The 24,407-nt window shown below is 47.9% G+C and overlaps 1 protein-coding gene across 1 annotated transcript; it reads right to left on the bottom strand.

The window, feature by feature from the left end:
• Positions 1-1,017: 1,017 nt before the first annotated feature.
• Positions 1,018-19,978, bottom strand: LOC112240449 (gastrula zinc finger protein XlCGF57.1). Its single transcript, XM_042316572.1, has 4 exons — positions 19,354-19,978; positions 18,845-19,089; positions 18,333-18,492; positions 1,018-2,429 (listed from the first exon to the last, which is right to left on the bottom strand). Exons 1-4 carry the CDS (start codon positions 19,685-19,687, stop codon positions 1,453-1,455), a joined length of 1,716 nt encoding a protein of 571 aa, XP_042172506.1. The 5' UTR covers positions 19,688-19,978; the 3' UTR covers positions 1,018-1,452.
• Between the last annotated feature and the right edge of the window lie 4,429 nt (positions 19,979-24,407).

Raw genomic sequence — 24,407 nt, 5'->3', positions numbered from 1 at the left:
TGAATGGAAAATGCGCCCCCCAATACGTGACAGGAAGAAGGGGGGGAAAAATCCTGTTTGATCTAGAATTGAGCAGTTTTCGCTGTTGTAATGATGATAGCACGACGCTAACGAACAGTACAGTACAGCGAAGCCTTATCATTACAAAAAGTTTTTATCTGGGTGATATTTGTTTTACAGGCGCACTGGTGCTCCCGTATTAAAATTCCAGGTCGCACAGGAAATATTAAGGTGCATGTGCGACTGGAACGGTGTGTGTGTGGGGGGGGGTATTAGTCTCTCCTAGGGTGGTGAAAAGGTGTGTGTGTGGGGGGGGGAACGGTGTACTGGTCTCCTAGGGTGGTGGAAAATTGTGTGTGTGTGTGGGGAACTAGTCTCTCCTAGGGTGGTGGAAAGGTGTGTGTGGGGGGGGGGAACGGTGTGTGTGTGTGTGTGGGGGGTCATTTATCTCTCCTAGGGTGGTGGAACAGTGTGTGTGTGGGGGGTACTAGTCTCTCCTAGGGTGGTGGAACGGTGTGTGTGTGTGGGGGGGTACTAGTCTCTCCTAGGGTGGTGGAACGGTGTGTGTGTGTGGGGGGTATTAGTCTCTCCTATGGTGGTGGAGACCTGGACTGTTTTCCTCTAGGCAGACCTGAGTGGTATACAACAACAGCAGGATCGATGAGTTAGCCAGATACCTTTTATTATTTTGTACTGAAAAACGCATATCTATGTTCAGATTGTTGAATTCAACCAGAAAAATCGTAGTTATTATTATTAATCATAGTTATTTCTGGTACTATATAAAAAAAAGTTAGATGGCTAGTCCTTATTGATCCTGCCTTGCAGTACACCCCTCTCAATATTAATATGTACATTATGAATAAATACTGTTTAAATAAGAATCGTACGTTTTTCTCAGTCTGTACATTTGTTTATTTTTTCACACACACACACAATGCAAACACAAGAGGAAATATATCACATGTAAATAGACAGCACTTGACTAACACACAGAGAAAATACACAAAGACAGAGTTCTAAAAAGTGATAATTTATTTAAAAAGCATTACAACTGACCTACTCTATACTGAAACAGATATACTCACTCCATGTCCAATTCATGTTTAAAAAAAAACATTGAGTTCACTTTGTACAATTTGATTTCGTGTGGCATAAACAAATAAACAGTCAGTGAAAAAAATGAGACAAGTGTTGGAACACTGTATGTGTTAAATACATCAGTTAATTACGGAGTTACGTTAAATCTCTCTTTCCACACTGAGAGCAGTGGTAAGGTACTTCCCCTGTGTCTGTTACCATCAGTTAATTAATGAGTTACGTTAAATCTCTCTTTCCACACTGAGAGCAGTGGTAAGGTACTTCCCCTGTGTCTGTTACGTCATGATCTTTCAGGTTCCCTAACTAGGTAAATATCTTTCCAATATATATTTCTCTGCAATGTGGATTCTTTCAAGGCTTCTCCGCGGAGTGTGTCAGCTCATGTTTTTTCAGGTATCTTGACTGTGTGAAACTCTTTGAACACTGGGAACAGGGGTGAGGCTTCTCTTTAATGTGCGTCCACTCATGTCTTTTCAGGCCCAGTAACTGAATAAAAGTCTTTCCACACAAGGAGCAGTGTAAGGGCTTTTCTTCTGTGTGAATTCTCTCGTGTGTTTTCAGGTGCCCCAACCGGGTAAAACTCTTTCCACACTGGGAACAGGGGTGAGGCTTCTCTTTTATGTGTGTCCACTCGTGTGTTTTCAGGCCCCATAACTGGATAAAACTCTTTCCACACAGGGAGCAGTGGAAATGCTTCTCTCCTTTGTGTAATATCTTATGTTTTGTCAGGCCCCCTAACTGAGTAAAACTCTTTCCGCACAGGGAGCAGTGGAAGGGCTTTTCTCCTGTGTGAATTCTCTCATGTGCTTTCAGGTGCCCCGACCGGGTAAAACTCTTTCCACAATGTGGGCAGTGGTAGGGCTTTTCTCCTGTGTGAATTCTCTCATGTGTTTTCAGGTGCCTCAACCGGGAAAAACACTTTCCACAAAAGGAACAGTTGAAGGGCTTTTCTCCTGTGTGCATTCTCTCATGTTCCTTCAGGCCCCCTAACTGGGTAAAACTCTTTCCACAATCGGAGCAGCGGAAAGGCTTCTCTCCTCTGTGCCTTCTCTCATCCATTTTCAGCTGCCATAACCGGGCAAAACTCTTTCCGCACTGGGAGCAGTGGAATGGCTTTTCTCCTGTGTGTATCATCTCATGTCGTTTCAGGCAAAATAACATGGCAAAACTCTTTCCACACTGGGAGCAGTGGAAAGGCTTTTCTCCTGTATGTATCATCTCGTGCCTTTTCAGGGACCCTAACCGGGAAAAACTCTTTCCACAGTGGGAGCAGTGGTGTTGTCCTGCTGGGTTGGACATCTCTGGCTCCTCTGAGTCTGTTCTTTCACCTGCCAAAAAAAAATAGTGTTTATTTAAAAGAGAGACCTGAATGAAATAACTGTCTTCCTATGAAGACAGTCAACTCGTTTTAGTGAAATTACTGGAAGTCTACAGGTATGTTAGCGGATGCTAGTTAGCATTGGCTATTGTTTTGAATTGTTAAGATATTTTTTTTATTTAACCTTTATTTATACAGGTTTTTCTCATTGACATAACATGGGCCAGTAACTGAAAGGTTGCCAGATCGAATCCCCGAGCTGACAAGGCAGTTAACCCACACACCCAAATATTTGTACACTGACTTGCTCTATAGTATGTCCATCCAATGTAGCGATGACATGATTAGCAACATGCCTGGCATTTGAAAATATCATGAATTTTGTTTTACCCGAATTCAGAACCAGCTTTAAAATCATACAGATTATGTTGTATGGTGTTAAATGCTATTTGGGCATTTTCAAAAGCTAAAGATAAACTACTACCACTTGAATAAAGAACAGTATCATCTGCATAAAAAAATGAACATCCGCTGTTTCAATATGATCCCCAATGTTGTTGATATACAAAATGAACAGTGGGCCCAAAATAGAACCTTGCGGAACACCTGAGCACAACTCTATGGACTCAACCATCCGCCATTACACATGGTGTACAATGTGATTGGTTAATAAATAACCAATCTAGAGCATGACCAGTAATACCCATATCATTTTTAACCTTTGCACCAACACAGCATGGTCCACGGTGTCAAATGCCTTCAACAAATCAATAAAGACAGACAACACAATGTAACTTCTTGTCAAGAGCACAATGGATGACGTTTAAAACCTTCAATGTTGCTGAAACGGTGCTGTGGCCAAAACTAAAACCTGATTCCATTTAAGATGTTGTTTTCTTGGAGGCAGGCCTTCAGCTGCCTACTAACTAAGGACTCCAGGACCTTTGACAGTACAGACGATTTTGATATGGGTCGATAGTTGACAAGTAGCAAAGGATCTCCACCTTTCAGGAGAGGCAGCACAAAAGCAGATTTCCATAACTTGGGGACTTCCTTAACATTAAGCGTGAGGTTAAAAATACATGTTAAGGGGCCTCCCGGGTGGCGCTGCATCGCAGTGCTAGCTGTGCCACCAGAGACTCTGGGTTCGAGCCCAGGCTCTGGGTCCATGGGGCGACGCACAATTGCCCTAGCGTTGTCCGGGTTAGGGAGGGTTTGGCTGGTAGGGATATCCTTGTCTCATCGCGCACAAGTGACTCCTGTGGCGGGCCTGGGCGCAGTGCACGCTAACCAGGTCGCCAGGTGCACAGTGTTTCCTCCGACACATTGGTGCGGCTGGCTTCCGGGTTGGATGTGCGCTGTGTTAAAGAAGCAGTGCGGCTTGGTTGGGTTGTGTTTCGGGGGACGCATGGCTTTCAACCTTCATCTCTCCCGGGCCCGTATGGTAGTTGTAGCGATGAGACAAGATAGTAACTACTAACAATTGGATACCACAAAATTGGGGAGAAAAAGGGGGTAACATTTTTTTTAAATTAAAAAAATGCATGTTAAGGGGGAGGGAAGTGCACTGTTGGAGCTAGAAACACAAGCATTTCAAACAACATCTGCTAAATATGTGTCTACAACCAATAACATTTGATTTGACGAACCCTGATTTTATCTTCTATCTTTGTATCCATTTCACTCTTTTCAAAGTTGGGACCCAAAGTTCCTCCACTCATGCCTCCTAAAATAATTGTTCAGCAGGATGCAAGGTAAGACAAATGAGGACAGATATTGTATGATTTGTTAATCTGTTACATCTGTAGAACCCCTTTAGAACCCGAACTTTAAAACCCCGTTGGTCCAGCAGGCTGTCTAGGACCCCGTTGGTCCAGCAGGCTGTCTAGGACCCCGTTGGTCCAGCAGGCTGTCTAGGACCCCGTTGGTCCAGCAGGCTGTCTAGGACCCCGTTGGTCCAGCAGGCTGTCTAGGACCCCGTTGGTCCAGCAGGCTGTCTAGGACCCCGTTGGTCCAGCAGGCTGTCTAGGACCCCGTTGGTCCAGCAGGCTGTCTAGGACCCCGTTGGTCCAGCAGGCTGTCTAGGACCCCGTTGGTCCAGCAGGCTGTCTAGGACCCCGTTGGTCCAGCAGGCTGTCTAGGACCCCATTGGTCCAGCAGGCTGTCTAGGACCCCGTTGGTCCAGCAGGCTGTCTAGGACCCCATTGGTCCAGCAGGCTGTCTAGGACCCCGTTGGTCCAGCAGGCTGTCTAGGACCCCGTTGGTCCAGCAGGCTGTCTAGGACCCCATTGGTCCAGCAGGCTGTCTAGAACCCCATTGGTCCAGCAGACTGTCTAGGACCCCATTGGTCCAGCAGGCTGTCTAGAACACCATTGGTCCAGCAGACTGTAATGCGGCGGGAAGATAAAACAGGTCATATACAAAGACCCAGACTTCAAAGTTGAACCACCAGACCAACCTCACCCTGGGGGACACCAGACCAACCTCCCAACATCACCCCGGGGGACACCAGACCTACCTCCCAACATCACCCCGGGGGACACCAGACCTACCTCCAAACATCGCCCCGGGTGACACCAGACCTACCTCCAAACATCGCCCGGGGGACACCAGACCTACCTCCCAACATCACCCCAGTGGACACCAGACCTACCTCCCAACATCGCCCGGGGACACCAGACCTACCTCCCAACATCACCCCAGTCACCCCAGACCTACCTCCCAACATCGCCCGGGGACACCAGACCTACCTCCCAACATCGCCCGGGGGACACCAGACATACCTCCCAACATCGCCCCGGGGACACCAGACCTACCTCCCAACATCACCCTGGGGGACACCAGACCTACCTCCCAACATCACCCTGGGGGACACCAGACCTACCTCCCAACATCACCCTGGGGGACACCAGACCTACCTCCCAACATCACCCTGGGGGACACCAGACCAACCTCCCAACATCACCCTGGGGGTCACCAGACCAACCTCCCAACATCACCCTGGGGGTCACCAGACCAACCTCCCAACATCACCCCGGGGGTCACCAGACCAACCTCCCAACATCACCCTGGGGGTCACCAGACCTACCTCCAACATCACCCCGGGGGACACCAGACCAACCTCCAACATCACCCCGGGGACACCAGACCAACCTCCCAACATCACCCTGGGGGTCACCAGACCAACCTCCAACATCACCCCGGGGACACCAGACCAACCTCCCAACATCACCCTGGGGGTCACCAGACCAACCTCCCAACATCACCCCGGGGACACCAGACCAACATCACCCTGGGGGTCACCAGACCAACCTCCCAACATCACCCCAGGGGTCACCAGACCAACCTCCCAACATCACCCTGGGGGTCACCAGACCTACCTCCCAACATCACCCCGGGGGACACCAGACCAACCTCCCGACATCACCCTGGGGGACACCAGACCTACCTCCCAACATCACCCCGGGGGACACCAGACCAACCTCCCAACATTGCCCTGGGGGACACCAGACCAACCTCCCAACATCGCCCCGGGGACACCAGACCTACCTCCCAACATCACCCCGGGGGACACCAGACCTACCTCCCAACATTGCCCTGGGGACACCAGACCAACCTCCCAACATTGCCCTGGGGGACACCAGACCAACCTCCCAACATCGCCCGGGGACACCAGACCAACCTCCCAACATCGCCCGGGGACACCAGACCTACCTCCCAACATCACCCCGGGGGACACCAGACCAACCTCCCAACATCACCCTGGGGGTCACCAGACCAACCTCCCAACATCACCCCGGGGTCACCAGACCAACCTCCCAACATTGCCCTGGGGGACACCAGACCTACCTCCCAACATCGCCCCGGGGGACACCAGACCTACCTCCCAACATCACCCTGGGGGACACCAGACCTACCTCCCAACATCGCCCCGGGGACACCAGACCTACCTCCCAACATCAACCCTGGGGGACACCAGACCTACCTCCCAACATCGCCCTGGGGGACACCAGACCTACCTCCCAACATCACCCTGGGGGACACCAGACCAACCTCCCAACATCACCCTGGGGGTCACCAGACCAACCTCCCAACATCACCCTGGGGGTCACCAGACCAACATCACCCCGGGGGTCACCAGACCTACCTCCCAACATCACCCCGGGGACACCAGACCTACCTCCCAACATCACCCCAGGGACACCAGACCTACCTCCCAACATCGCCCGGGGACACCAGACCAACCTCCCAACATCGCCCTGGGGACACCAGACCTACCTCCCAACATCACCCTGGGGGACACCAGACCTACCTCCCAACATCACCCTGGGGGACACCAGACCAACCTCCCAACATCACCCTGGGGGACACCAGACCAACCTCCCAACATCACCCTGGGGGTCACCAGACCAACCTCCCAACATCACCCTGGGGGTCACCAGACCAACCTCCCAACATCACCCTGGGGGTCACCAGACCTACCTCCCAACATCACCCCGGGGACACCAGACCAACCTCCCAACATCACCCTGGGGGACACCAGACCTACCTCCCAACATCACCCCGGGGGACACCAGACCAACCTCCCAACATCACCCTGGGGGACACCAGACCAACCTCCCAACATCACCCCGGGGGACACAGACCTACCTCCCAACATCACCCCGGGGGTCACCAGACCAACCTCCCAACATCACCCTGGGGGTCACCAGACCAACCTCCCAACATCACCCCGGGGACACCAGACCAACCTCCCAACATCACCCTGGGGACACCAGACCAACCTCCCAACATCACCCTGGGGGACACCAGACCAACCTCCCAACATCACCCTGGGGGACACCAGACCAACCTCCCAACATCACCCTGGGGGACACCAGACCTCCCAACATCACCCTGGGGACACCAGACCTACCTCCCAACATCACCCTGGGGACACCAGACCAACCTCCCAACATCACCCTGGGGGTCACCAGACCAACCTCCCAACATCACCCTGGGGGTCACCAGACCAACCTCCCAACATCACCCCGGGGACACCAGACCAACCTCCCAACATCACCCTGGGGGGACACCAGACCTACCTCCCAACATCACCCCGGGGGACACCAGACCAACCTCCCAACATCACCCTGGGGGACACCAGACCTACCTCCCAACATCACCCCGGGGACACCAGACCAACCTCCCAACATTGCCCTGGGGGACACCAGACCAACCTCCCAACATTGCCCTGGGGGACACCAGACCTACCTCCCAACATCACCCCGGGGGACACCAGACCTACCTCCCAACATTGCCCTGGGGGACACCAGACCATTCTCCCAACATTGCCCTGGGGGACACCAGACCAACCTCCCAACATCACCCCGGGGACACCAGACCAACCTCCCAACATCACCCTGGGGGACACCAGACCTACCTCCCAACATCACCCCGGGGGACACCAGACCAACCTCCCAACATCACCCTGGGGGACACCAGACCAACCTCCCAACATCACCCTGGGGGACACCAGACCAACCTCCCAACATTGCCCTGGGGGACACCAGACCTACCTCCCAACATCACCCCGGGGGGACACCAGACCTACCTCCCAACATCAGACACCAGACCTACCTCCCAACATCGCCCTGGGGGACACCAGACCTACCTCCCAACATTGCCCTGGGGGTCACCAGACCAACCTCCCAACATCGCCCTGGGGGTCACCAGACCAACATCACCCTGGGGGTCACCAGACCAACCTCCCAACATCACCCTGGGGGTCACCAGACCAACCTCCCAACATCACCCTGGGGGTCACCAGACCAACATCACCCCGGGGTCACCAGACCAACCTCCCAACATCACCCCGGGGGTCACCAGACCAACCTCCCAACATTGCCCTGGGGGACACCAGACCAACCTCCCAACATTGCCCTGGGGGACACCAGACCAACCTCCCAACATTGCCCTGGGGGACACCAGACCAACCTCCCAACATTGCCCTGGGGGACACCAGACCAACCTCCCAACATTGCCCTGGGGGACACCAGACCTACCTCCCAACATCACCCTGGGGGACACCAGACCAACCTCCCAACATCACCCTGGGGGTCACCAGACCAACCTCCCAACATCACCCTGGGGGTCACCAGACCAACCTCCAACATCACCCTGGGGGTCACCAGACCAACCTCCCAACATCACCCTGGGGGACACCAGACCAACCTCCCAACATCACCCTGGGGGACACCAGACCAACCTCCCAACATCACCCTGGGGGACACCAGACCTACCTCCCAACATCACCCCTACACCAGACCAACCTCCCAACATTGCCCTGGGGGACACCAGACCAACCTCCCAACATCACCCCGGGGGACACCAGACCAACCTCCCAACATCACCCCGGGGTCACCAGACCAACCTCCCAACATCACCCTGGGGGACACCAGACCAACATCCAACATCAGAATGACCAGACCAACCTCCCAACATCACCCTGGGGGACACCAGACCAACCTCCCAACATTGCCCTGGGGGACACCAGACCAACCTCCCAACATTGCCCTGGGGGACACCAGACCAACCTCCCAACATTGCCCTGGGGGACACCAGACCACCTCCCAACATTGCCCTGGGGGACACCAGACCTACCTCCCAACATCGCCCTGGGGGACACCAGACCAACCTCCCAACATCACCCTGGGGGTCACCAGACCAACCTCCCAACATCACCCTGGGGGTCACCAGACCAACCTCCAACATCACCCCGGGGGAACCAGACCAACCTCCCAACATCACCCTGGGGGTCACCAGACCTGACCTCCCAACATCACCCCCTGGTCACCAGACCAACCTCCCGACATCACCCTGGGGGACACCAGACCTACCTCCCAACATCACCCCGGGGACACCAGACCAACCTCCCAACATTGCCCATGGGGGGACACCAGACCAACCTCCCAACATTGCCCTGGGGGACACCAGACCTGACCTCCCAACATCACCCCGGGGGACACCAGACCATACCTCCCAACATTGCCCTGGGGGACACCAGACCAACCTCCCAACATCGCCCTGGGGGACACCAGACCTACCTCCCAACATCACCCCGGGGGACCCAGACCAACCTCCCAACATCACCCCTCAGGGGACACCAGACCAACCTCCCAACCACCCCGGGGGTCACCAGACCAACCTCCCAACCCCTGGGGGACACCAGACCAACCTCCCAACATCGCCCTGGGGGACACCAGACCTAACCTCCCAACATTGCCCTGGGGGTCACCAGACCAATCTCCCAACATCGCCCTGGGGGTCACCAGACCAACATCACCCTGGGGGTCACCAGACCAACCTCCCAACATCACCCTGGGGGTCACCAGACCAACCTCCCAACATCACCCTGGGGGTCACCAGACCAACATCACCCCTGGGGTCACCAGACCAACCTCCCAACATCACCCCGGGGGAATCACCAGACCAACCTCCCAACATTGCCCTGGGGGACACCAGACCAACCTCCCAACATTGCCCTGGGGGACACCAGACCAACCTCCCAACATTGCCCTGGGGGACACCAGACCAACCTCCCAACATTGCCCTGGGGGACACCAGACCACCTCCCAACATTGCCCTGGGGGACACCAGACCAACCTCCCAACATTGCCCTGGGGGACACCAGACCAACCTCCCAACATCGCCCCGGGAGACACCAGACCAACCTCCCAACATCGCCCCGGGAGACACCAGACCAACCTCCCAACATCACCCCGGGGGTCACCAGACCAACCTCCCAACATTGCCCTGGTGGAAAGAAACCTTTAGCCTAATAATGGCAGTGTGATGTTGTGGAATCAAAAACATGGCATGGTGGTTGTGTTCAGTGTGAATGCTATGCAGACCATCTGGAGCAGCACCATTCTCTCTCAGGGGTGTTTTCATACTGGCACACTCATGGCCATAGACATCAGAATGAATAGAATAACCTCTAACCCTGGTCAACTCATTAGCATAGACATCAGAATGAATAGAATAACCTCTAACCCTGGTCAACTCATTAGCATAGACATCAGAATGAATAGAATAACCTCTAACCCTGGTCAACTCATGGCCATAGACATCAGAATGAATAGAATAACCTCTAACCCTGGTCAACTCATTAGCATAGACATCAGAATGAATAGAATAACCTCTAACCCTGGTCAACTCATTAGCATAGACATCAGAATGAATAGAATAACCTCTAACCCTGGTCAACTCATTAGCATAGACATCAGAATGAATAGAATAACCTCTAACCCTGGTCAACTCATTAGCCATAGACCAGAATGAATAGAATGAATAGAACCTCTAACCCTGGTCAACTCATTAGCATAGACATCAGAATGAATAGAATAACCTCTAACCCTGGTCAACTCATTAGCATAGACATCAGAATGAATAGAATAACCTCTGGACCCTGGTCAACTCATTAGCATAGACATCAGAATGAATAGAATAACCTCTAACCCTGGTCAACTCATTAGCCATAGACATCAGAATGAATAGAATAACCTCTAACCCTGGTCAACTCATTAGCATAGACATCAGAATGAATAGAATAACCTCTAACCCTGGTCAACTCATGGCCATAGACATCAGAATGAATAGAATAACCTCTAACCCTGGTCAACTCATTAGCATAGACATCAGAATGAATAGAATAACCTCTAACCCTGGTCAACTCATTAGCATAGACATCAGAATGAATAGAATAACCTCTAACCCTGGTCAACTCATTAGTATAGACATCAGTAGTTGATGTGTAGGGGTACCAGGTAGTTGATGTGTAGGGGTACTAGGTAGTTGATGTGTAGGGGTACCAGGTAGTTGATGTGTAGGGGTACCAGGTAGTTGATATGTAGGGGTACTAGGTAGTTGATGTGTAGGGGTACCAGGTAGTTGATGTGTAGGGGTACGGGGTAATGGAGGTAGATATGTACATATAACTAGGAATAAAGTGACAGATGAGAAACAGTAGCAGCAGCGTATGTTGATGTGGGTAAAAGTTCATGCAGATCGTCCAGGTAGCCATTTGGTGAACTCTTTATCAGTCTTATGGCTCGGGGGTGGGGAAGCTGTTCAGGGTCCTGTTGGTTCCAGACTTCACACATCGGCACCTCTTGCCGTACGTGATACGATCATTTCCATGGTAATGTGGAATGTTCATTCAGATGATGCTAACGGATGTGGTTCATGCAATGGAATGTATTTTTTGTAATGTCAGTTGAGTTGATTCAACAAATCACAGCACAGACTGATGGGAACACTTCCCGCTTTTAGTTACTGCTTGCTCCAATGGGTACACTCGCAACGGCCGACAGTCCACCCATTATGACATCATCGTCTTGAATGGGAACTCCCGGTCTGTCCAATGAGGGGATTCGATTCATCTGGCACCCAGCGAGGCTTGTTTTACAACCTGGTGAAGTTTTGGAACTGGGCTGCCTCCCAGGCCTGAGTCAGCACATGGAGTAATGAGGAGGATTCTGTGGGAAGATCTCAATTACATACTCCTCACGTCGCCTCTGCTCATCTCCTTCTCAAAACACACATTGGATGAGAGACAGAGGTCCTCTGGATTTCTCATCCAATGTGTTCTGAGAAGGAGAGACGACACAAATAGTATGCAATTGGGATCGTCCCTGCGTTTTACAGAAACCCCACGGTTCTCAAACATTGTACCTGGAGACCTACCGTCCTGTAGGTTCTCAAACATTGTACCTAGAGACCAACCGTCCTGTAGGTTCTCAAACATTATACCAAGAGACCTACCGTCCTGTAGGTTCTCAAACATTTTACCTAGAGACCTACCGTCCTGTAGGTTCTCAAACATTGTACCTAGAGACCTACCGTCCTGTAGGTTCTCAAACATTGTACCTAGAGACCTACCATCCTGTAGGTTCTCAAACACTGTACCTAGAGACCTACCGTCCTGTAGGTTCTCAAACACTGTACCTAGAGACCTACCGCCCTGTAGGTTGTCAATCCAACCCTAATCAAGCCCAGCTGTTGGAGTGAAACTCTACAAGATGGTTGCTCTCTAGGTAGATGTGTGTAAATCCCTGGTCTAACTACTGCTGAGTGACACTGTGAATTGCTTAGTAACTGTGTAAATGTTGTTTTATGTTTAATAATAACATTAAATTGTTAATAAAACATTTGAACTACAATGTTATTTCTTGAAAATGCTATTTGTCTAAGACGCTATGAGCCTCAGCTTCCTGGAATCCAATGTAGCTGCTGTTGGGGTCGGGGTAGTTAGATATAACTGCTGCCACCAAAAGCTGGGATCACCTGTCGTTGGCCTTGACCTAGATGTTCTCCCCTCAACATCCACTCCAGGGTGAGGACCCATCGTTGGCCTTGACCGAGATGTTCTCCCCTCAGCATCCACTCCAGGGTGAGGACCTGTCGTTGGCCTTGACCTAGATGTTCTCCCCTCAACATCCACTCCAGGGCGAGGACCCATCGTTGGCCTTGACTTAGATGTTCTCCCCTCAACATCCACTCCAGGGTGAGGACCCGTCATTGGCCTTGACCTAGATGTTCTCCCCTCAGCATCCACTCCAGGGTGAGGACCTGTCGTTGGCCTTGACCTAGATGTTCTCCCCTCAACATCCACTCCAGGGCGAGGACCCATCGTTGGCCTTGACCTAGATGTTCTCCCCTCAACATCCACTCCAGGGTGAGGACCCGTCGTCAGTCTGATGTTCTACCTCCTCCATTATCAGAATAAACTGGTCCCATTGTCAACAGCAGAGACATTCACTCTCTTTTGGTAGAAGTAGGCATCTCACTCAACTACACCACCAGTCCCCGTGCATTCTGGATGAGCTTTTTCCTGTTTTCTTATGGCCTTATACAGTTTGTTGAGTGCAGTCTTAGTTCCAACATCGGTCTGTGGTGGTAAATAGACATTATAATTGTTGTGTTTAACTCTTGGTAAATAGTTAACCTGCCACCATCCCTTTGATGAAGCGTGGTGATGAGACCTGAAAATAGCTGTGCAGCGACGCTCCCCATTCAACCTGACAGAGCTTGAGAGGATCTGCAGAGAAGAATGTGAGAAACAAGTGTGCCAAGCTTGTAGCGTCATACCGACGAAGACTCGAGGCTGTATAATCGCTGCCAAGGGTGCTTCAACAACGTACTGAGTGAGTAAAGGGTCTGAAAAGTTATGTAAACGTGATATCAGCTTTATATTTTTAAAACATTTGCAAAAATGTCTATTTTTTTGTCATTATTGTTTGTTGATTGAAGATTTTATTTTAATACATTTTAGAATAAGGCTGTAACGTAACAAAAACATTTTGAAAAAGTCAAGGGGTCTGAATACTTTCCGAATGCACTGTATATATATTTAGCTTAGATGTGCTCCATTTAAACAGTGGACAAAATGATTCAACTCAGTTTCCCCTTCAAGCACCGCCTCTCAATCCGTCCCGTGTGTCATGAGGCAGCATCGTAGTCGTGGAAACCAAGATTGTTCTCAGGACAGGCCTGGTTCTAGCTAGATATGTCCAAGTCGCATCGGGACAGTTTTAGCATTTTTAGCTAACCTAATTCTTCTAACCTACCACGTTAATTATCCTAACCTTAACCTAATTCTACTAACCTACCACGTTAATTATCCTAACCTTAACCTAATTCTACTAACCTGCCACTTTAATTATCCTGACCTTAACCTAATTCTACTAACCTACCACGTTAATTATCCTAACCTTAACCTAATTCTACTCACCTACCACGTTAATTATCCTAATTCTACTAACCTACCACGTTAATTATCCTGACCTTAACCTAATTCTACTAACCTACCATGTTAAATTATCCTTAACCTAATTCTACTAACCTACCACGTTAACTATCCTGACCTTAACCTAATTCTACTAACCTACCACGTTTATTATCCTTAACCTAATTCTACTAACCTACCACGTTTATTACCCTAACCGTAACCTAATTCTACTAACCTACCACGTTAATTATCCTAACCTTAACCTAATTCTACTAACCTACCACGTTAATTATCCTGACCTTAACCTAATTCTACTAACCTACCACATTAATTATCCTGACCTTAATTCTAACCTACCACGTTAATTATCCTGACCTTAACCTAATTCTACTAACCTACCACGTTAATTATCCTAACCTTAACCTAATTCTACTAACCTACCACGTTAATTATTCTGACCTTAACCTAATTCTACTAACCGACCACGTTATTTGCACTAACCTGCTACGAAAAGTCACTTACGCTAGTGAAAACCGGCAGACCTGCCCTGAGAACAGTCTTTGTTTCCACTTAATGCGCCACAGCGCTCTGGGCAGACTCCGTTTTATAGCTCAGTGGCAGAGACACTGCAAATTGAACTCGGCGAGATAATCATAAATTGACAGTGCAGTTTGTTTAGGCAATTTTACAGCTAGCTAGCTAGCTACTTCACATGCAAGGAACAGAGCGCAGGCTTTTTTTGCGCATTTCTCAAATCATCAATAGCCTCTAGTCGCATCATGCAGCCCATATTATCTTCTGATTTCTGAGATATTCTAAGGTTTGTGTCATTCACAAATAGTTGAGAAATGACTTGAAATTTAGAATCAAATGATCACTTTTACGCTCAACATAGTCAACTTCATTATGTACACTCTCGCTGCGGGATGGGAAAAATATCCTTTCTATTTTATTCAGACAAGTTCAATTATATTCTTATTATTATAAAATAGTAACAGGAAACAGAAGTAGAATCACTTGGAGTTGTTTACTTGGTTACCAATGTCACAATGAAACAGACATTAGAATTCACATTTTAAAGTTCCCTGATTTTAAAATCAATATTTCTGTTAATAATTATAATTTGTAATGGATTCTTATCCACATGTGGGAAGGTAACAATGTCTATACCACAAGACAAACTGAAAATGTCTCTCACAAACAAGTGAACTCACAAAGAAACTCCCTGGGACAACCAAAACCAAACAGGTGGGGTTGTAGAAGGGGTTCTGAAAGACATCCTTTAAAGTTGACATGTAACTAGGAAATGTGCCCTAAACGATTCCCACCATGGATACCCACAAAGGAGAGCCAAACTAAAAGACAAGCCCACACCAACTTAAGACAGGTAGTCAACAGGAAGCAGAGCTATAGGAAACTGGGAAGACAGGGAGTCAACAGGAAGCAGAGCTATAGGAAACAGGTAAGACAGGAGTCGACAGGAGTCAACAGGAAGCAGAGCTATAGGAAACAGGGAAGACAGGTAGTCAACAGGAAGCAGAGCTATAGGAAACTGGGAAGACAGGGAGTCAACAGGAAGCAGAGCTATAGGAAACAGGTAAGACAGGAGTCGACAGGAGTCAACAGGAAGCAGAGCTATAGGAAACAGGGAAGACAGTGGATAAAAGGCTTGGTTTCACAACTTAAACATGGAGAACCAACAAAAGTCATTACTCTCTCAACATCTCTCATGCCAACTGATGAACAGCCCAGCAGGTCTTAAATATCACCTGGGGCAGTACAGGTGAAACACCTTCTGACTAGAGAGATGACAAGACCGCACGGGAGAAACACCTTCTGACTAGAGAGATGACAAGACCGCACAGGAGAAACACCTTCTGACTAGAGAGATGACAAGACCGCTCGGGAGAAACACCTTCTGACTAGAGATGACAAGACCGCACGGGTGAAACACCTTCTGACTAGAGAGATGACAAGACCGCACAGGAGAAACACCTTCTGACTAGAGAGATGACAAGACCGCACGGGAGAAACACCTTCTGACTAGAGATGACAAGACCGCACGGGTGAAACACCTTCTGACTAGAGATGACAAGACCGCACGGGTGAAACACCTTCTGACTAGTGAGATGACACCATTCAGTGCACAATTACTTTAGCAAAAAGCAGCTTGAGTAGTTTCAGAACTAATGAGCTGCTATACAACAGTGAATACACTGACCACAGAACTAATGAGCTGCTATACAACAGTGAATACACTGACCACAGAACTAATGAGCTGCTATACAACAGTGAATACACTGACCACAGAACTAATGAGCTGCTCTACAACAGTGACCACAGAACTAATGAGCTGCTATACAACAGTGAATACACCTGACCACAGAACTAATGAGCTGCTATACAACAGTGAATACACTGACCACAGAACTAATGAGCTGCTGTGACAAGACAGTGAATACACTGACCACAGAACTAATGAGCTGACTAGACAACAGTGAATACACTTCTGACCACAGAACTAATGAGCTACTATACAACAGTGAATACACTGACCACAGAACTAATGAGCTGCTGTACAACAGTGAATACACTGACCACAGAACTAATGAGCTGCTCTACAACAGTGAATACACTGACCACACTGACCACAGAACTAATGAGCTGCTCTACAACAGTGAATACACTGACCACAGAACTAATGAGCTGCTGTACAACAGTGAATACACTGACCACAGAACTAATGAGCTGCTCTACAACAGTGAATACACTGACCACAGAACTAATGAGCTGCTATACAACAGTGAATACACTGACCACAGAACTAATGAGCTGCTCTACAAACACCTTCTGTGAATACACTGACCACAGAACTAATGAGAGTGAACACTGACCACAGAACTAATGAGCTCTACAACAGTGAATACACTGACCAGAACTAATGAGCTGCTCTACAACAGTGAATACACTGACCACAGAACTAATGAGCTGCTCTACAACAGTGAATACACTGACCACAGAACTAATGAGCTGCTATACAACAGTGAATACACTGACCACAGAACTAATGAGCTGCTGTACAACAGTGAATACACTGACCACAGAACTAATGAGCTGCTCTACAACAGTGAATACACTGACCACAGAACTAATGAGCTGCTGTACAACAGTGAATACACTGACCACAGAACTAATGAGCTGCTATACAACAGTGAATACACTGACCACAGAACTAATGAGCTGCTATACAACAGTGAATACACTGACCACAGAACTAATGAGCTGCTATACAACAGTGAATACACTGACCACAGAACTAATGAGCTGCTATACAACAGTGAATACACTGACCACAGAACACTGACCACAGAACTAATGAGCTGCTATACAACAGTGAATACACTGACCACAGAACTAATGAGCTGCTATACAACAGTGAATACACTGACCACAGAACTAATGAGCTGCTCTACAACAGTGAATACACTGACCACAGAACTAATGAGCTGCTGTACAACAGTGAATACACTGAACAGAACTAATGAGCTGCTCTACAACAGTGAATACACTGACCACAGAACTAATGAGCTGCTGTACAACAGTGAATACACTGACCACAGAACTAATGAGCTGCTGTACAACAGTGAATACACTGACCACAGAACTAATGAGCTGCTCTACAACAGTGAATACACTGACCACAGAACTAATGAGCTGCTGTACAACAGTGAATACACTGACCACAGAACTAATGAGCTGCTGTACAACAGTGAATACACTGACCACAGAACTAATGAGCTGCTATACAACAGTGAATACACTGACCACAGAACAATGAGCTGCTCTACAACAGTGAATACACTGAACAGAACTAATGAGCTGCTCTACAACAGTGAATACACTGACCACAGAACTAATGAGCTGCTCTACAACAGTGAATACACTGACCACAGAACTAATGAGCTGCTCTACAACAGTGAATACACTGACCACAGAACTAATGAGCTGCTCTACAACAGTGAATACACTGACCACAGAACACTGACCACAGAACTAATGAGCTGCTCTACAACAGTGAATACACTGACCACAGAACTGTAACAGAAGCAGATTGTAGTCTCATCCACACACCACTGTTCTTACTTGAATCTGAATCTCCCTCTTCTTCTCCTCTCACAGTTCCACGCAGACCCGGTGTTTTCCTGCAGTCGACCAGCCGCACAGACACCCTCTTCAGACCCCACAGTAAGGCAACATTGGGAGAGGCACGACCTGGGGACTCTGGGAGACGGAAAGACATGTCCTGGAAACCACAAAAATAAACAATCAATTTAGGGTGGGAAACACTCCTACCCTGATTCCTCTCATTCTCTGGACCTCCTGCTATAAATGTTGTGGAGGAGAAAGTCCAAGAGGAGGAACCTCAGATCAGAAACACACCCTCCTTGATTCCTCATTCTCTGGACCTCCTGCTATAAATGTTGTGGAGGAGAAAGTCCAATCAGAATCATCTGTATTTGCCTAAAAACATTCACATATATCAGTATTTGGATGAACCTCAAATGTTCTCTTCCAATGGATTTATAGGAGGAGGTCCAGGAATTAAGGAAGGAATGTTGAGAACCAGAATCACTTTGTGACTGGGATGTACTCACACCACTCCCCCTCTGCTCTGGGGTGTGGCTCTCTGGAGCCGACTCCGCCTTCAGCCTGTTGCTAGGAAACCAATCCTTGTCTTTCACGTCGCATTCTTTGTCGCAGTGAATAGAATCGTCACCACCACCAAACTGTCTGGGACTCACGGGTGTCACATTAGATTCTTCCTGCATCTTTCTGATGTCCTCCTTCACTGTAGAGCCCTGGGAGGGCCAGGAAACTGCATATGGCCTCGTTTTTGGATCTGTAAAAGAGAAGAGAGTTTGACTACCGGTAAAAACATAGGTTATAGCTTGCTCCCTCATCTGATTCCAAACATGTCACTTATCATCCTAGGACCTTCCGACGGAGAGCAATAGACAAGCGAACTCTGAATACAAACTAAACAAAAAACATAAATCCACTTTTTTTAAAGTACCCTTTTTTTAACGAGGTCTGTAGATTGCCCCTAAAACCACACCCTGGTTCAACAACCCCATAGTGTGTCCCCTGTTAAGACAATACTCACTGGTGTTAATCGGATCTTCAGTCTCCTCCTCTTTCACCACAAAAGGTTCTTCTTCTTTCAATGTGATATCCTCCTCTATCTCATCTTTCATTCTGAAAGCTTCTACCTCTTCTTCCACTATGACAACCTCCATCCCCTCTTCCTCTTTCACTGTGACTGCCTCTATCCCTTCCTCCTCTTCCTCCGTTTTAATTCGACAAGCTTCTTCCGTTCCTATCACTGTAATATCCTCCTCTTCTTCTTCTTTAATGACAATGTTCATCCCCAGAGCTGCTTTCTCCGTCCAGCAGATCTCCTCTTCATTAGCAGGAGGAGAGTATCTTAGTGAGCTCATTGTCAGGGATGTTAGCTAGCTAGCTACTTAGCATTAGCGACTGGCCTAGTTCTGGGCTCGGTAACACATTTGCAAATGTAATAAAAAGCCAATTACATTTAAATGAGATAGTAGATACGTTAACAGAACTGTGTGTAAATCACTGGGGTTCTTATTTGTGTAGCTACACAAATATGATCGACAGAGCTTCAATGTTTGTAGTTGTTGTCGGCTAACAGGCTACAGAGGCGGTTGAACCGTGTCGTTCCAGAAGCGTCCACAGCGGTCGGTCGTCACTAGTTACCACAGCCACAAAGTACACACACACACACACACACACACACACACACACACACACACACACACACACACACACACACCCACACACACACACACACACAAAAACACCCATTTCTACAATTTATCTTCTTAAAATTTGATTTCAACCTTAACCTTAACCACATTGCCAACCTTATGTCGAACCCTAAATTAAGACCAAAAAAGCAAATGTTCGTTTTCATTATTTTTTTATTTTTTTCGATATCGTCCATTTTTGACATTGTGGCTGTGGTAGCTAGTGGAAACCCGTGTGTCCACTGCATTATACGTCACGGGAGAAGCATCACCTGAAAAAACTCACTTCGTCATCTGCTGACTGAAGTAACGCAGTTTATAAAAAGATTCACTAAATCAAATCAAACACATGGTTATTGGTCACATACACATGGTTAGCAGATGTTATTGGTCACATACACATGGTTAGCAGATGTTATTGGTCACATACACATGGTTAGCAGATGTTATTGGTCACATACACATGGTTAGCAGATGTTATTGGTCACATACACATGGTTAGCAGATGTTATTGGTCACATTCACATGGTTAGCAGATGTTATTGATCACACGGTTAGCAGATGTTATTGGTCACATACACATGGTTAGCAGATGTTATTGGTCACATTCACATGGTTAGCAGCTGTTAATGGTCACATTCACATGGTTAGCAGATGTTATTGGTCACATACACATGGTTAGCAGATGTTATTGGTCACATACATATGGGTAGCAGATGTTATTGGTCACATACACATGGTTAGCAGATGTTATTGGTCACATACATATGGGTAGCAGATGTTATTGGTCAGATGTTATTGGTCACATACACATGGTTAGCAGATGTTAATGCGAGTGTAGCGAAATGCTTTGGTTGTCATGTGCTTCTAGTTCGGACAAAAGCAGTAGTATCAAATAGATAATCGAACAAATTCACAACAACTACTTTTACACACAAATGTCAGGAATGAAGAAGAATATGTGCATTTAAATATATGGATGAGCGATGGCCGTGTGGCATAGGCAAGATGCAGTAGATGGTATAGAGCAGTATATCCATATGAGATGAGTGATGTAGGATATGTCAACATTATTAAAGTGCCGTTATTTAAAGTGACTAGTGATACCTTCATTAAGTCCATTTATTGAAGTGGCCAGAGACTGTTGTTGACAGTAGCCACTCAATGTTAGTGGTGGCTGTTTAGCAGTCTGATGGCCTTGAGATAGAAGCTGTTTTTCAGTCTCTTGGTCCCAGCTTTGATGCATCTGTACTGACTTCGCCTTCTGGATGATAGCGGGGGGAACAGGCAGTGGCTCGGGTTGTTGTTGTCCTTGATGATCTTTTTGACCTTCCTGTGACATTGGGTACTGTAGGTGTCCTGGAGGGCAGGTAGTGGGCGCCTGGAGGGCGTTGTGCAGACCGCACTACCCTCTGGAGAGCCTTGCGGTTCAGGGCGGTGCAGTTGCCGTACCAGGCGGTGATACAGCCCGACAGGATGCTCTCGATTGTGCATCTGTAAAAGTTTGTGAGTGTTTTAGATGACAAGCCAAATTTCTTCAGCCTCCTGGGGATGAAGAGGCGCTATTGTGTCTGTGTGGGTGGACCATTTCAGTTTGTCCGTGATGTGTACGTCGAGGAACTTAAAACATTCCCTCTGCTGTTTCCTGAAGTCTACGATTATCTCCTTTGTTTTGTTGATGTTGTGTGAGAGGTTATTTTCCTGACACCACACTCCCAGGGCCCTCACCTCCTCCCTGTAGGCCGTCTCACCGTTGTTGGTAATCAAGCCTGCCACTGTAGTGTCGTCTGCAAACTTGATGATTGAGTTGGAAGCGAGCATGGCCACGCAGTCATGGGTGAACAGGGAGTAGAGGAGAGGGTTGAAGAACACACCCTTGTCCCCAGTGTTGAAAATCAGTGGGGTGGAGAAGTTGTTTCCTACCTTCACCACCTGGGGGCGGCCGTCAGAATGTCCAGGCAAGACAATCTGGACCCTCTCTCTCTAAAATTATCCGACCACAATTGTTGCAACCCCTATTACAAGCCAGTTCAACCTCTCTTTCGTATTGTCTGAGATCCCCAAAGATTGGAAGCTGCTGCGGTCATCCCCCTCTTAAAAGGGGGAGACACTCTAGACCCAAACTGCTACAGACCTATATCTATTCTACCCTGCCTTTCTAAGGACTTTGAAAGCCAAGTTAACAAACAGATCACCGACTATTTCGAATCCCACCTTACCTTCTCCGCTATGCAATCTGGTTTCAGAGCTGGTCATGGATGCACCTCAGCCACACTCAAGGCCCTAAACGATATAATAACCGCTATTGATAAAAGACAATACTATGCAGCCGTCTTCATCGACCTGGCCAGGGCTTTCAACTCTGTCAATCACTGCATTCTTATTGGCAGACTCGATAGCCTTGGTTTCTCAAATGACTGACTCGCCTGTTTCACCAACTACTTCTCAGATAGAGTTCAGTGTGTCAAATCAGAGGGCCTGTTGTCCGGACCACTGACAGTCTCTATGGTGGTGCCACAGAGTTCAATTCTCGGGCCGACTTTTCTCTGAATACATCAATTATGTCGCTCTCGCTGCTGGTGATTCTCTGATCCACTTCTACACAGACAACACCATTCTGTATACTTCTGGCCCTTCTTTGGACACTGTGTTAACTAACCTCCAGACAAGCTTCAATGCCGTACAACTCTCCTTCCATGGTCTCTAACTGCTCTTAAATGCAAGTAAAACTAAATGCATGCTCTTCAACCGATCGCTGCCCACGCCTGCCCGCCCGTCTAGCATCACTACTCTGGACGGTTCTGACTTAGAATGAGTTGACAACTACAAATACCTAGGTATCTGGTTAGACTGTAAACTCTCCTTCCAGACTCACATTAAGCATCTCCAATCCCAAATTACATCTAGAATCAGCTTCCTATTTCACAACAAAACATCCTTTACTAATGCTGCCAAACATACCCTCGTAAAACTGACCATCCTACCAATCCTTGACTTCGGTGATGTAATTTACAAAAAAGCCTCCAACACTCTAGTCAGCAAATTGGATGCAGTCTATCACAGTGCCAGCTGTTTTGACACCAAAGCCCCATATACTACCCACCACTGCGACCTGTATGCTCTCGTTGGCTGGCCCTCGCTTCATTTTCGTTGCCAACCCCACTGGCTCCAGGTCATCTATAAGTCTATGCTAGGTAACGCACCACCTTATCTCAGCTCACTGGTCAGCAGAGAAGCACCCACCCGTAGCACGTGCTCCAGAATTTCACTGGTCACCCCCAAAGCCAATTCCTCCTTTGGCCACCTTTCCTTCCAGTTCTCTGCTGCCAATGACTGGAACAAATTGTAAAAAAAATCACTGAAGCTGGAGACTCATATCTCCTCCACTAACTTTAGGCATCAGCTGTCAGAGCAGCTTACAGATCATTGCACATGTACATAGCCCATCTGTAAATAGCCCACCCAACTACCTCATCCCCATATTGTTATTTATTTTTTGCTCCTTTGCACATTCATCTTCTGCACATCTATCACTCCAGTGTTTAATTGCTAAATTGTAATTATTTTGCCACTAAGGCCTATTTATTGCTTTACCTCCCTAATCTTACTTCATTTGCACACACTGTATATAGACTTTTCTATTGTGTTAATGACTGTACATTTGTTTATTCCATGTGTAACTCTGTGTTGTTGTTTGTGTCACACTGCTTTGCTTTATCTTGGCCAGGTCGCAGTTGTAAATGAGAACTTTCTCTCAACTGGCCTACCTGGTTAAATAAAGGTGAAATAAATCGAATAAAAAATCCTTTGTTTCTGGTTAGGAAATGTTTAATAGTCACAGTGGGTACAACATCTCTGATGCACTTGCTAATGAACTCACTCACCGAGTCAGCATATACATCAATGTTGTGGTCTGAGTCAATCCAGAACATATCCCAGTCCACGTGATCAAAGCAATCCTGGAGCGTGGAATCCGATTGATCAGACCAGCGTTGGACAGACCTGAGCACGAACGTTTCCTGTTTTTGTTTTTGTCTATAGAGTCAAGGTCAGATTTGCCAAAGGCAGGGCGGTTGAGGGTTTTGTATGCATTGAGGAAGTTAGAGTAGCAATGATCCAGAGTGCTAGCAGCCCATGTCGTGCATTTGATATGCTAATAGAATTTAGGAAGTCTCGTTCTCAGGTTAGCTTTGTTAAAATCCACAGCTACAATAAATGTAGCCTTCAGATGTATGGTTTCCAGTTTACATAGAGTCCAGGGAAGTTCTTTCATGGCTGACGAGGTATCTTATTGGGGGGGATATACACGGCTGTGACTATAATCAAAGAGAATTCCCTTGGGAGATAATGCTGTCGGCATTTGATTGTAAGGAATTCTCGGTCAGGT

Source organism: Oncorhynchus tshawytscha, unplaced genomic scaffold, assembly GCF_018296145.1.
Source record: "Oncorhynchus tshawytscha isolate Ot180627B unplaced genomic scaffold, Otsh_v2.0 Un_contig_540_pilon_pilon, whole genome shotgun sequence".
NCBI lineage: Eukaryota > Metazoa > Chordata > Actinopteri > Salmoniformes > Salmonidae > Oncorhynchus > Oncorhynchus tshawytscha.
The sequence above is the reverse complement of the archived record's forward strand: the minus strand, read 5'-3'. Positions and strand labels throughout refer to the sequence as shown.

What these genes read in the sequence shown, in the direction of transcription:
- LOC112240449 (XM_042316572.1), bottom strand. Translation starts at nt 19,687, where the DNA reads ATGAGCTCACTAAGATACTCTCCTCCTGCTAATGAAGAGGAGATCTGC. An exon ending in TGAAGATCCGATTAACACCA is followed by an intron (nt 19,090 to 19,353) that starts GTGAGTATTGTC and finishes TCTCTTTTACAG; the next exon opens with ATCCAAAAACGAGGCCATAT. An exon ending in AGAGGGAGATTCAGATTCAA is followed by an intron (nt 2,430 to 18,332) that starts GTAAGAACAGTG and finishes TTTTTTTGGCAG; the next exon opens with GTGAAAGAACAGACTCAGAG.